Genomic DNA, 14798 nt, shown 5'->3' on the forward strand with positions numbered 1-14798 from the left:
ACATAAATTAAATAGGGATTGGAGTGTGTATTAATTATACTAGTATTAAAATGTAGTGGAGATGATGATGATAATGATAAGTCAGAAGCAATCACAAAATTGCATAGCAATATAATATATAGTTGCGTACGTGTGAAGAGGGATCAAGTGATGAGCAGGAATAATGATGGAAGTCATTTAGATTTGCAATTATCATATGACACGATGCTTTCCTCACAAACCAATACTTTTTCTACACCTTTACTTTCGGATATTGAGAAAATTATATTGGGAACGTCATTTTTAAATGAGTCATATAATGTGCGATTCGAATTTAATCGAGGTTTTAATATAAGCTTCAAACATCGAGTGGAAAAAAAAACACAAAAACAAAAAAGGACTTATTGAAAAGAATCGATTCAATAATTCATGTGGTAATTAGATTTAAAAATTAAAATTTATTATAATAACTGAGTCTATAATAAGATATTTATAAATATTTACTAAATTTCTTAATGTCCACACAAAATTTGGACCAAAATTATTGATAGAGTTTGCCCCTACTATTTTTTTTTTTTACCTTATTTGAAGTTTCCTTTTTTTTTTTTTCCCTTGAAGGATCGATAAAATATCTGTCATAATTAATTTTTACTTTTTTCTAAAACATTGGAAGACTCCCCTGGTCTCTGTTTACCTGAGGTTGGAAATGATGAGAACAAGGCCCAAGCCGGTGAGGTAGCAATAGTGAAGGTAGAATATTTATAAAAATAATTTAAAATATAAAAAAATAAATATACGAAGTAAATATACAAAAAAAAAATTAAATGTGTTTAATATCTGATAATATTATATATTTTAATTTTAGTCATTATAAAAAACATAATTTTTCATCAATTTATTTTTAAATGAATCCCCTCCGGTGAGGCGTTTCCGCATGAGTCTCAAATTTGATTATTAGGTCAATCAGTTAAATTAATTTGAATGAGGTTACAAACGTAATTAATCCAAAGTATATTATTAGTCCTCTAATAATGTTAATAAAGTAGTGTTGAAATAATTGAAAGAACGAATTGAATAATCAATAGTAAATAATTAATTTAAACTCAAATTTATATTATATTAAAAAATGTCAGCTTAAGTGGGTCAACTGCCTTGAAATGAAAGAACTTCAAAGTGTTTAAAATGCAAATATATTCAATAAAAAAAAACCTGCAAACATCTTTCCTCATTCTTCCTATAAATTTTTAACTAGAATCTATTCCATTCTACTCTAATTTTTTTCATTTTATTATTAAAAAATTTCTTTCAAGAGATGTTTAGAAATGAAAAATAATGATTACTGGTAGAGCAGTTTAACGGATTTCATCAATTTTATTTTATTGCATCGGAAATATTAAATTATTTTTTGTTATAAAAGTCATTTAATTCATTTATTTCCTTGTAGTAACTTTTCTGATCTAAAGTCAGATCAATTATTTTGGGAATTACTTTCTCCATTTCAATTTGTCTGTATTTCTTTTTTTATTAATTTAGTCCATTTCAAAAGAAATATTTTTTTTCTTTTTAATTGTTCTTTAATTTTAATTTTCTATATGAGATATTTAAAATTATAAAATTAAAAAATATTTTAATATATTTATTATATTTTTAATTTAAGATTATAAAATTTAAAATTTTCTTACTTTTTAAATTTTTTTTATATGAATTTAAAATTGTACTTTTTATTTTTTTTCCCTCTCCTTATAATGAAGCTTCTCGTTTTTTGTATTTTTCATTTTTATGAGTTTTATTGGTTGGTGGTGAGTGGGGTAAGTTAGGCGGCTTGTTTGTGAAGAAAATACAACATCTGACTATTGCGTGTTTCAAAAGAGTAATAATATAAAGTATAGCAATAACCACAAAAAAAGATTATTATTTTTTTTATAAAAGAAAGCATTAAATTGAAATTAGGAGCCAAACTTTGAATTCTCCTTTATTTCAAAAAAAAACTCTGCTAATACAAAAAGACAAAAGAAATATGTGAAATGTTCCTAAAATTCAGAAATATACGTATTTAGCTCCAATTCCCATATCTCCATATTTATCTTTTCCACCGTTCCCTTCTCTTCTGCAACTTTGTTCTTCCTTCAAGAATAACTCTCTTCTTCATTCTGGTATGTTATTATATGAACAATTCTTGCAATATGTGCTCTGTTTTATTTAATCCCATTTATGCTGGATAACTTAGTTCTGTTTCTGGGTATTATTTTTCTTTTTTGCATAGATACTCAATTGGAATTTTGAAATTTGAACTTTTAAATTTTGATTCTGAATTCCGATACAGAAGCTTTAATTATTTTTTTTTGAAAATGAGGTAAAAAAATAATTATAAATCACAATAATTAACGACTTAAAATATTTAAAAACCATGTAAAGAAATTCTGGTAAAAAAAATTTTTTAGTTAGATTGTTCAACTGTGTTACATAAATTGAGACAGATGGAGTAATAGTTTCTGGGAGATGCTCTGTTTTACTTGGATTTCAATTCCTCTGTTTTTACCATGGATAATTTGGCCTTGCTCTGTATAAAGTTCTGAAACTTTTTTCTATCTACTGTAATTTGTCTTAGTTTCTTCGTTAATTATAGTGATTTTTAGTCTTTTTAAAAATCTTTTATTCTTGATTTTTTAACTCTGCATGATATGAAAAATGATTATGTTGCTGGTTTTAGTTCATTAATCTAACAAGTGTCTGCTATTTTATGGTAGATATGTATGAGCTTTACCAATGGAGAAAGGAAAAGTGAATGCATACTCTCCAGATACAGTTCTTGAAGACTTTTTAAGGACAGCAGAATCTGAATCAGACTCTTCAAAAGCCAGCACTTCAGAATTTGATGGCTCGAAAAATGAAAGATCTGGTTCGCGATGGACAGGTTTTTTCGAGCTATTTAGAAGTAAATCGAAAGGACATATGAAGAAAGATCCTTTAATTAGTTCTTTGAAACTGTCCAAACGGTTCAGCAGAAGCATGAGAGAGACGAGTAGTGGTGTCATGCCAAATTCCATCCTGGATAATGGTTTCAGCTATTTCAAACCTCAATGGAAACTTTTCACCCTCTCTGAACTTCAAACTGCAACTAATAATTTTCACCAAGGTTGGTTTGTCGATCTGCTCGAAATTATAATACACCTCAAATCTTTGTACCCTTTCGTTAAATGTAATGACGACATAATTGTAGTTAAGTTTTAGTCTTGTTAGTACGTTTTGCTAGGAGTGGAGGTTGAGTATAGGGTGGAGGGTTAGTAGGTTGCTGAGCGTTTTTTCTTTTTCGTCTAGGAGTATTAGTTTCATTTTTCACGTTGTGCTTATTCTTAAATCTATAGTACTACCTGCTAGGAGTGTTTTGTGTTTGTTAAAGATATAATAGTAGAAAATGTAGAGAACTTCTAGTGCTAAAGATTTGATTTTTATAATATTGGATTGAGACGTGCTTAAAAGGAGTGATGGATAGTGTAGATTCATATAGCTGTGCTTGCTTAAGATTGAGACCTAGTAGTAGTAGTAGTTATTGTTGTTGGACTATTGTTAAATGAAAGAACTTTCAATTTTGTAGTTTCTGATGGTAAAAACTTTGTCAATTCTTTTTTGTAGAAAATTTGATAGGAAAGGGGGGTTATGCTGAAGTTCATAAAGGACGGCTGCGAAATGGCCAGTTTATCGCGGTTAAGCGGCTAACGAGGGGACCACAAGATGAGAGGATAGGGGATTTCTTATCTGAGCTAGGAATAATGGCACATATTAACCATCCAAACACTGCTAAATTGATTGGTTATGCAGTTGATGGAGGACTCTTTCTTGTACTTGAGCTATCTCCTTATGGAAGTTTGACCAATATGTTGCACGGTTAGTACGCGTCAATAGATCTTATGTATTATGTCAATCTTTTCTTCTGTTTTTTTTTAACTCTATTCTACGATATTTCACAGCATCGAAGCAGAAACTAGAATGGAAAATCCGGTATAAGGTAGCCATAGGGATAGCTAAAGGGATATTGTATCTTCACGAGGGTGGTCAAAGAAGGATTATCCATAGAGATATTAAGGCAGCAAATATATTGCTCACAAAGGACCTCGAACCTCAGGTATTCTAATTATTAGTAACATTTCTCTCCTAATTATCAAGTGCTTTAATGAAAATACGGAAGTATACTCAAGGAAACAGAATCCCTTTTTTCTTAAGTCCTACCTTTTAGGTATTGATAAAACTTGAAATACTTTCTGCTTTAAATTCAGATATGTGATTTTGGGCTAGCAAAATGGCTACCAGAGCGATGGACTCACCTCACTATAGGGAAATTCGAAGGAACATTTGGGTGTGTACAACGTTTGACCTTCCCTTACTTGTGATATAATGCTTCTAATTCATGTGAGTTTGTCTTTCTAAAATGTTGTCATAAAACCTTGTGACTGCAGCTATCTTGCTCCGGAGTTCTTGATGCATGGCATAGTGGATGAAAAAACTGATGTTTTTGCTTTTGGAGTGCTTCTTTTGGAACTTATTACTGGTCGTCGAGCCCTTGATTACTCACAGCAAAGCCTCGTCATTTGGGTATCCCTCGTTTCTACCAACATTATTATACAAGCTGAACTTATATACACCAACTGAACAAAAGAATTTTTACACTAATAAGTGACATGAAAAATAAGATAGCTACCCTGCTACTACATGTTAAAATGCACTGGTAATTAAAAAACAAAGTGAAATTGCGATTGTTAGTGCATATATTACATCGGTAGTGTGTTTGCCTCTTGCTAACTTATCCACCATTTTTATGTCGGGTAAACACGCTGAACGTTTTTTTTTTTGCTTATTCTAGGCTAAACCCCTGCTGAAGAAGAATAGAATCAGAGAGCTCGTTGATCCTTCACTTGCTGATTACTACGACTTACTACAGATGAACCTCATGGTCTTAGCTGCTTCTTTATGTGTGCAGCAGTCTTCAATTAAGCGACCCCGAATAAATCAGGCAAGTACTAGAAGTTGTTTGATCAAATTTTTGATTTTCAAGTAGACACTACATACATGTTTAAATGATTCTTGTCTTTTGACGTTCTCTTTTCCATCCCCGCCCTTACAATTCTGTCACTAGAATTAATCATAACTTTGGGTCGATACAGATTCTTCAGCTTCTAAGAGGCAACATTGAAAGCCTGGATTTGATCATGAGAATTAGAAAACCATCACATTGGAAGAGGTATTATGAAGAGCTTTTTAATGCAGAACAGAACAAAACGACTAGAGGGTTAAGTGGTTTAAGTCTGCAGGACCAAATAGCATTGGAAGTCTCTTAAGATAGTGTGATGAATCGTGCTCGAGGCTCAAATGCTTGTTTGGTTTTGTTAAAACTGACAAACATCTTCTTGAAGAGGGCAGGAACTGGATTTAGTCGGGTTCTCCATCATAATTATGGTACAACACGAAGTTGCACACTGCATCAAGGCTTATGTTGGTACAGGCGGATTTAGTACTAGTTCTGTGAGTTCAACTGAACCCAAGTTGAACCTATTTCTTTTGGATCGAACAATGTATATAGATGAAAAGCATTTAGTAATATATATATATATATATATCGGTATAATAAGAACACGCTCGTTTTGACTTGGTGACTCTTTAAGTCTGGAATTCGCGTCTCATGCTACCTACCTCGAGAAAAGAAGCTTATAGCAAGAAAAAAACGTGATGGATGCACGCAGAAATTTGTTTAATTTTTTTGACCTGTAAATACTTACTATAATCAGAGAGTTATAGATGTATTGAGATTCTTTGTTGAATTTTGGTAGTTCTTTTTACTGTATTTGTTTTCCCTTTTAAGAGAGGAGCTTTAAAATTCTTCTTAAAGATGAAACCAACTTTATCTTTGTGCAATTTTCCACCTTGTTCAAAATTTTATTTATAATTATAGATGAGGTAAAAGGGTCGAGTCTAATTGAATATTTTCACTCTTGCTCGTTGAGTGCTCTAAAGCCAATGCTGTGAGTCTCTGTCTTTGATTTTTCTCCATGTGATGTGTAAATATGTCATTTAATTTGATCCGGCTGACGTTTATGTCCTTCAACTTTTGATGTGTATAAATAGATACGTAAATTTGTATAATGTTGAACATGTAGATACATATGTTCTACGTAGTATATATAAATTAGTTCGAGCGTATTTCATGTGAATTGTCACGTAGAATACAATTATAAATTAATTATTTGTCATTTGATTTATAGTTATTAAAATTTATAATTATTAACTTTCGCATAACTGTTTATTTCTATCTCAACACTACCATCTTGTCTAGTTTCTTTTTCTCATAAATTGTATTGAATCAAATCCCCAATATCACAATCTTTGAGGGTGGTTCTCCATTTCCCTCAAAATGTAAAAATCCAACAATGTGAGGGTGATATTGTCCCAAGAAAAGTAAGTAGATAGAAAGGTAGATTTGTCCAACTGTCAATAAAATCTTGTATCTTAAATTAAACTTCACTTAATTAAAATTGTATGAGTGGCATTAACACATTCCACCTATTTGGACGGTGGACCTACAGCAATTGAAAGTGATTTTGTGTAACGCATATACTCCATCTGCTCCATCCATTTTAATTTATTTCACGTTTGAATTCATTTTTTTTTTAAAAATAATTTCTTAATTTTAATTTTTTATATGTCATATTTAAAATTACAAAATTAGATAATATTTTGATATATTTTATATATGTATATATTTAATTTAACATTAAAATAAAAATATTGTTTATATTTTTAAATTTGATGTCAAATCAAAACAGAGAAGAGAATTAAAATGAAAGAAAATATTTGTTTTCTTTTATCTTGCCTTGTTTAATTAGGTAAGAAACGCTTTTTAGTTGGAAAAATAATCACCGGAAGTAAAGAATATTTGGAGATTCAAGTTGCTAATCAAATATATATTAATTAATTATAAAATATGTCTATTATATATTAATATGTATACACATTAGTATAAAAAAATACTTATATATTTTTTGACTATTATTTTAATGAGCAACTATATAGTGTAAAATGCTTAAAATTTATATTCTATTCGGTCAAGCTTCTAAAAAGTTCAAAGTATATATATATATTTTTAAAAATTGTGTTATAGATATATTTTATGTATTATTGTGAATATTTATATCTTTGGTAAAAAATTTGGATTAGTTACTTTGGAAATAAATTAGTTTTTTCTCTATAAATAGAGTCTTCTCATTCATTATATTTTCATCCTGTAAGAGAAATAATAATTTCTCTCTCTTCTCTTTTACAATATTTTTATTCTAGTTTTAAAAAAATTGTTGATTTTATGTGGTGTTTTGCCACTATATTAAGAAAATCTTAAGTGTTATATAGTAGTAAGAAATTATTTTTCAAACGCTAAAATAAGTATTAAAAAATTATAAGCGTTTTGAGGAAGTTGATCAATTACAAATTCTAATATATATTGGGTAAAATATTTTTCAAATAATTTATTAGTCAGTACTATTAATTTTATTTTAATATTTTAATAAAAATAATTATAACTACAAATCCACTTGGAGTTTAAGTTCAATGTAAGACGGATTTTTAAGCACTAAACAACAGAGAACATTTTTTTGTGCTTCTTGCTTTGTAAGATGAAAACATACTTTTACGTAAAATCACCACCTATTACTATTATCTACGACAAATATTTATATGGTGATATTCATTAAATCTAGCAAATTTTGTTGATTCTATTAATGAAAAGAACTAAATTTGACTCATTTCCTACATTTTTATTATTTAAAGTGATTTAAAAATAAGAAAACAAGAATAGAGTTTCTTAAAAGTAATATTTTTATAAGAAACGAGATTTCTTTTTTTTTAAAAAAATATTTATTCGGAAAAGAATATTTTTGACCCATTTTGGTATAATAGGGGCATTTTTGACCCATTAAATAACAATAAGGACATTTTTGGACCAAAGTACTGACGACAAGAGCATTTTTGTACTAAACTATAAACGAAGGACAATTTATTCATTTCAAATAGTTTAATGTCATTTTTGACACTTTCCCCCATTAAGAACTGTATGACTACAATCATATACTAAATCAAGTATTAACTGACGACGAGCTATATCAAGAGAATTATTATTACGGATAAAAATAAGTAGCGGATCATCATAAACTGTACGTGTATTACAGTTAATCATGTGCAATTATCAAGATTATGTCCTAAAAAAATACAGAATTTTGAGAAAATAAATCAAGTTATTATCTTAACTGAAGTATCATATAAATTGAAGTTTTTAATTTTGTGGATTTAATATTATGATATTTGATATGACGATATATAATATATATATATATTTTTTTTTAATATTTCAGTATGATATTCAATGTTTATAAATGAATTACCGTAATACTAAATATCATATACGAGTTACACAAATAATTCATAGTATATATTATTATAATACTAAAAAATATATAGCTTGGTATTAATACAAAATTAAATGTTTAGACATTGAAATTTTGATTACTCTATCTTTAATTGAAATGTCCTTTTTGTGTGATTGATTAACAAAGAGAATTACTTGTACTTTCTTTTGAATAAATACTTCTACATATGTAAAGTATTTGTATGAAGTCAATCATAATTCTTTGTTATATGACTATATATAAGTTGAAGTTAAATTAATTATGTATCATACTGCAAAATATGGACACCGAACTTTAAATATCAAATCATATCAAATTAAGTTAATAATATAATACTTTTAAAAATTTAACTACTAATTAGGCATTCGGACATGCGATTTTATATCGTGATTTTAAATTATGAGATGAAATTAGCATTTAGACATGCGATTTCATCTCATAATTTCAAATCACGAGATTATATCTCAAATTCCCAAAAAAACTTAATTTGAAAATTTTATTTCATAATTTCACATGTATTAAATACAAAAATTGATTCACAAGTTCATATATTTTTTTTAAAAAAAAAATATTTTGTTATAACCAATCATATATTTCAGATGTAAATAAATTTATAGTTGATAATATTACTTGTATCAACCTTTAAATTATTTGTATTGAATATAACAATTACTCTCACTTATCAAATTTAACCAGCGTCTAATTTATTCATTATTATCGACCAAATTTATCCATTTATTACTATATGGTAGAATTATATTAAAAAAATAGTACACCTCAATTCATATTTAATTTAACTTTTTTATTGAAGTAAAGTTTGATTAATATTCTAATTTTGTTTAGAACTTTGTGATAGTTTATTATATTTTTGTTATCATTTTTCACTCTTTTAGTAAAATTGTATAAAGAATTAAAATAATTTTTACAATTTATAAGATTTTTACATTTATTAACAAAAAATACAATTTAAAAATTTAAATTATGACAAAAACATTAATTACATTATTTCAAATCATAATTTCAGCTCGCGAAACTAGGCTTTAAATTACAGAATCTAAGTTCAAATAGCTACCATACGCCCGCCCCCATATTACGTACCATATCAAGGTCCTTTTAAACGTCTTCCTCGATCCTTATAAGTCCAGAAATAGTAATCGAAGAGTCAATAAAGTTGGAAAAAGAGAACCCCAGAATCAAATCATGGCAATTTTAGTGAAGTTGCAGACAGAATACATCCGTTTCATGTCATCTCTCTACCGTGATGTGAGTTTTTACTCTTCAACAAAAACAGAGTTACAAAAGAAACTATCTTTTATCTCTTTTCTTTCATTTCTTTTCATTTTTTGGGGTAACCCAGAAAAACAGAGTTGGAAAAGATTCCGTCTTTCTCTATCTTTAGTTCTTTTTTCCCCCTTGTTCTTGTTTGTTTTGCATGTATTTGATTTGTTTTTTTTTTGATTTTCTTGTTTTTGAATACAAAAGGGATTCTTGGATAGTCAGTTTCTTGAGTTGCAGAAACTGCAAGATGATAGCAATCGTGATTTTGTGGTTGAAATGGCGTCCCTTTACTTTAAGGAAGCTGAAAAACTTCTAAACATCCTGACCATGTCTCTGTGAGTAGTAGTAATGTAGCTTGCCTTTTGTTTGTTTAATTGAATCTTTGTTTGTATTCTGATTTCTGATTATTTATACAGGCAGCAGCAGGTTGTGGATTTTAAACAACTTGATATCGATATCCATCAGTTCAAGGGTAGCAGTTCCAGGTATTTCACTTTTCCTTTATATTTAGGGATGTCAATGGGGTGGGGCAAGTCTTGATCCTTAAGCATTCCATTTGAATTGACCTTAGGGATTCTGCCTAAGAGAAGACTAAATTTTCTTATTTCAGTCAAGAATTGACCTAGGATTCTGCCTTGTCATTTGAATTTAGATATGATTATCTAGAGATTTTGTATAATTTCATTCACGTGGTCGTTAGTATCCAAGTTCATTGTTTAATTAGAAGGCCCTTTTTGTTTTGCAGTATAGGTGCACAAAGAGTGAAGGGTGCCCTTATTGCTTTCAGAAATGTTTGTAAAGAGAAGAACCTTGATGGGTGAGTTTTGCATTATGCTCTTCAGTGTAACTCTTTCCTATAGAGATCGAGTTGCATTCTGATAAAATTGTGTACTCTACCATGTGCCTTGTTGGCAATTATGCATTTCTAGTTACTGCTTAGTTTCATAACATAGTGACAAAATCCAGAGATATTCAAGCTTCTATCACAGGGATCGTGCTTCATCCTGAGTCGTGACTTAGTTACTATTCCGAGACTCGAACATTCTTTTTGTGAGGTAGCATTTTTAGTATACACTCTATTTTCAGTTAAACTGATCGTGCGAAGTTGTGCTTTCCATATCATTTTTCTATATATAATTCTTATTCTGCATTGATGGTCTAAAACAAATCAAGTGAATCTTCGTTAACTTGACTAAGTCATGTAAAATGGGGTGGAGGTCGTATGAGATTTACTTATGAAGGCATGGTGTATATTTTTAGTTGTTTGGGAAAATATGCTTATAGACTTATAGGGCATTGATCTTTTTGGACATCATCTGCAGCTGATTTAGGGTTCTAGAGTAACAGTAAAGTTTCATGTTTGAAGTTTTGAATTATCACACTACACCAGCATTTTCGTTGTATCTGCTTCTGTTCCCAAGTGGACGCCATTATGGAAAATCTGGAAAGGCAACATTTACACTTTGTCTGGTTCACGTTTTCTCAGACACGTGTGAATTGTTTTCTTCGGATTATCATAATCTCATTGTACCATGGTTTAAGAGAGTATGCTAGCTAGGTTGAAAGCATTAAGATGCATAATATATGCTATTATTGGGAAAACTAAGCAATTTAGCTAGCATCATTCAGAAAATGGTATCTATCTTAGTGCGCTCATTATTATATTGGAAGAATACCTGTAATCGAGTGTCATTCAACAGAGTCAAGGTCACCTGACTCAACAGTTTGGACCTTATAGAGCCAAAATTGGGCGTTATTTGGTTTCTTGACTCCGACGTATGGTAAATGGGTATTTTAGTTTAACTTTGTGTTCCCTCATAATAACTTCAGGATAACATAAAACAGAGGTTCATATACATAGCTCTTGATTTGAGAAAAGAAAAAAGTTTGACGTACATAGTTGCAGAATTGTTTTCATAAACGAATGGTCGCATTCTAAATCTTCATGTTCAAGATTTGACCATGATACCCCACAATTCTGTACTTCTGGGATCACTAAGGTTCTTTTCTATTTTTTGGTGCAGGTGTATGCAATGTCTGCAGCTTGCAAAGAGTGAACATTTCCTTGTGAAGAATAAACTTGAAACTTTGTTTAGGGTAAGTTCTCCTCTTAGAATGTAAAAGATTTCCAGATCAAGCACCATCTCATCGAAAATAAGCTCTATCTTGATAGTGATAAGAATACTAGAACTGCATCATGTCTAATTGTATTATGTTGCTAGGTTTTCTCCTGTGCTGCTTAATCATCGATTTGTCTCTTTCGCAAATGAGATCTTTGTGTCATAGTTGACGACTTGACGCAGCATTTTCTTTAAGTTTGGAATTTTATAAACAAATATGGAATTTAACTTTAAGGCACATTGCTTGGCAACCAAATAAGACGTCAATCTCTCTCACCTTTTTGTTTCCTTGTTCAACCTTTTCCATCCAAGGATTTTTTGGATCCTTGATTCTCTAATGAAGGATCTGTTAAACATCTAGATTACAACTGATTGGAGAAGCTAGTTATTCTTTGTCAACTTCATTAAACTGTAGAATACTCCCTGCATTCAATTTGTTTGTTTTACTTAGTCCGTTTAAAAAAGAATGTCTCTTCCCTTTTTTGACAACTCTTTAATTCTAACTTTCAACGTGACATGTTTAAGTGTACAAAATTAAAGGTCATTTTGATACATTCTACATATTTTTAGTTTTGGGCCACAAGATTCAAAAGTCTTTTTACTTTCTTAAATTTTGTGTCAAGTTGAAATGGAAGGAGTACTAGATTTCTGGCATCAAATATTTCTTCTATCGGGAATATGGTTCATATCCTCTTTGGCTTCACAACATCCGAAATCAACTTAAGCTTTCAGTTTATCTTCGACTTTCTTTAATAATCAAAGTCATGACATATGATATTTTATACATACATAATTCTTTCTTGAGTAAAAGAAAGATTTCAGCATACGAAAGTTTGCAAATTAGCTCAAGAATTCGATCTGATCTGTCTTCTTTGATAATGCAGGTGGAGCAACAAATCGTGGCTGCTGGTGGTGGAATTCCTATCATATCTTAGGTGTTAATAACATGAAACAGAGAGTTTCAAGATTTTTCATGAGCTGCTTTTGATTGCTAGGTTTTCGATTTTTGGAAGGTCTAATGAATTTCATGTGAATAACACATTTTAAACTTCTTCATTGCTTCATTTTTTTTATATGTTTTTTTCGTGATCTACTCTTATGTTTGGACCTGTAATTTCTTTGCTTTATAAACTCAAATGTTAATCCCAATTTGATGTGGAGTGAGTGTTTTTTTGTTATTTGACTGTACTTGTGGATACTTAAAATGAGACCTATAATTCACGGCCTTACTTATTCGAGCTAGAAAAACAGTCACTATTTATATCACACCTCCACCTTTTAGAATGCGGCTCTTTCCCGAATTTATTATGAACGTGGAATATTTTAGGTACTAAACTGACCTTTTTAATGGCTTGAAGAGTAAAAGAGGTGCAAAGTTTTTGTTAGTAAATAGTAGAGGTGGAATCTCATAGGATAAATGAGAGTGAGGCAGTAACGAGATATATGTAGTTGCCTTAATAATTCGTAATTGTACCTACTGGACCAATCATATTGTAAAGTATTTATGTCAATTTAATTTTTATTTTAATATCTATTGATTAATTACTTATTCTTCTATCACAATTTTTATAGGGCCTTTTTTTTTCATTTTCAGGCATTTCAAAAGATTTTGATAAAGTTTTTTAATTATTATTATTATAATTGAATACGTACAACTTGTTTGATCACTTACAAAATAAACAGAATTAGAAAATTAATGGCGATGTATAGTCTTATATCTTGAGAAATGATTTTGGAAATAAGTAATTAATGTTGAGGGTAAAACATGAAAATAAAAATATGTTTATTTCTCTTGATATACTAAAAATGAAAAATAAAAATAAAAATATATTTTAAATATCGTGAACAAATAAAAGTGAATAGAGTAAAAAACATGATCAGAGAGAGTTAGGCACTGACTAAAATGGAAAATATTGGCCCAATTTTGAGTAAATGAGAGTTATAATTAAGCACCACACCACCAAAGTAATAGTTGTATGAAAGAGACATAATACCTATGTTTTATAAATACTGAGACTTTCACATTTTCCATTCTTCTTTACTCTTTTTTGGTACTTAAATAGTTAGTCTGTACAGTGTAGTGATGTAGGCTCACTCATTATCCTATCTCAAATTGTTAATAAGTAATAACCTAATGGTCCATACTCTTAATTATATACTGCAAATTATTAAAGGATGATGATGATATAATTAATGATGCCCTTGGTTGTTGGGGTTGGTGTCTATCTACAAATGCATTTACTCATTCAATTATCTATGGTCCTAATTGTAATGGTAATCGTACAAATTAGTATTAATCTTGCAAAACAAATACTAGTATATCTATATATGTTGTTCTTTTGACATTGAAAGCCTCCAAAGGCGTATATATATGTTCATCGATCTCATGGATGCGAATGTACTTACTGTCTTTGACTTGAACTATTTTATACTTATGTACGATATTCAATCAAATTTTAATCAATATATACTTTATATGTTGAATCTACACCAATCGTACGTCGTAAAGTAATTGTGAATGAGTGTTACCTGTACTTATACTCTAATAAAATTCTAAAATCACCCCTGCATAAAAATATGGAAAGAATTATTCATGAATCAATAAATGAAAGACATAGTAGCAATTGAATTACCTTAAATCATAGAGATAAGAAAGATCACAATATCAATTGATACGATATATAGCAAAAAGTCCTCTTAAAGGAGGTGCTAACCTAGCTCACAATGCAACATAAGGGCTCGTTGAAAACATTCAAACAAATAAAGTCATGACGTATATTCTCACGTTTTTTTACTGCTAAAGTTAATGATGTCCTTTCAGGTTTATCACCAACAAAAAAAAAAACATCTCTTGGTTTGGTATCTTATTATTAAAAAACAAATTATTAGCCAATCTTCCTTTTAATTTTGCAGTTGGCACTATCAAACTATTCAAGCACATACAAATATTATGATTCTTTAGAAAAAGAAAAAA

General features: G+C 29.5%; 2 protein-coding genes across 2 annotated transcripts; both read left to right on the forward strand.

The window, feature by feature from the left end:
• Window positions 1-1968: 1968 nt before the first annotated feature.
• LOC129882873 (receptor-like cytosolic serine/threonine-protein kinase RBK2) lies at window positions 1969-5886 on the forward strand. The gene is made up of 8 exons (XM_055957362.1): window positions 1969-2132; window positions 2727-3115; window positions 3613-3864; window positions 3948-4102; window positions 4254-4333; window positions 4434-4569; window positions 4838-4987; window positions 5139-5886. The coding sequence occupies exons 2-8, from the start codon at window positions 2746-2748 to the stop codon at window positions 5310-5312; spliced, it is 1317 nt and encodes a 438-aa protein (XP_055813337.1). The 5' UTR covers window positions 1969-2132; window positions 2727-2745; the 3' UTR covers window positions 5313-5886.
• Window positions 5887-9512: 3626 nt separating this feature from the next.
• On the forward strand, window positions 9513-13004 carry LOC129882874 (histidine-containing phosphotransfer protein 1-like). The gene is made up of 6 exons (XM_055957363.1): window positions 9513-9689; window positions 9909-10039; window positions 10121-10189; window positions 10450-10521; window positions 11729-11801; window positions 12709-13004. Exons 1-6 carry the CDS (start codon window positions 9627-9629, stop codon window positions 12757-12759), a joined length of 459 nt encoding a protein of 152 aa, XP_055813338.1. The 5' UTR covers window positions 9513-9626; the 3' UTR covers window positions 12760-13004.
• Window positions 13005-14798: the final 1794 nt, after the last annotated feature.

The sequence above is a fragment of the Solanum dulcamara genome, chromosome 3, assembly GCF_947179165.1.
Source record: "Solanum dulcamara chromosome 3, daSolDulc1.2, whole genome shotgun sequence".
Lineage (NCBI taxonomy): Eukaryota > Viridiplantae > Streptophyta > Magnoliopsida > Solanales > Solanaceae > Solanum > Solanum dulcamara.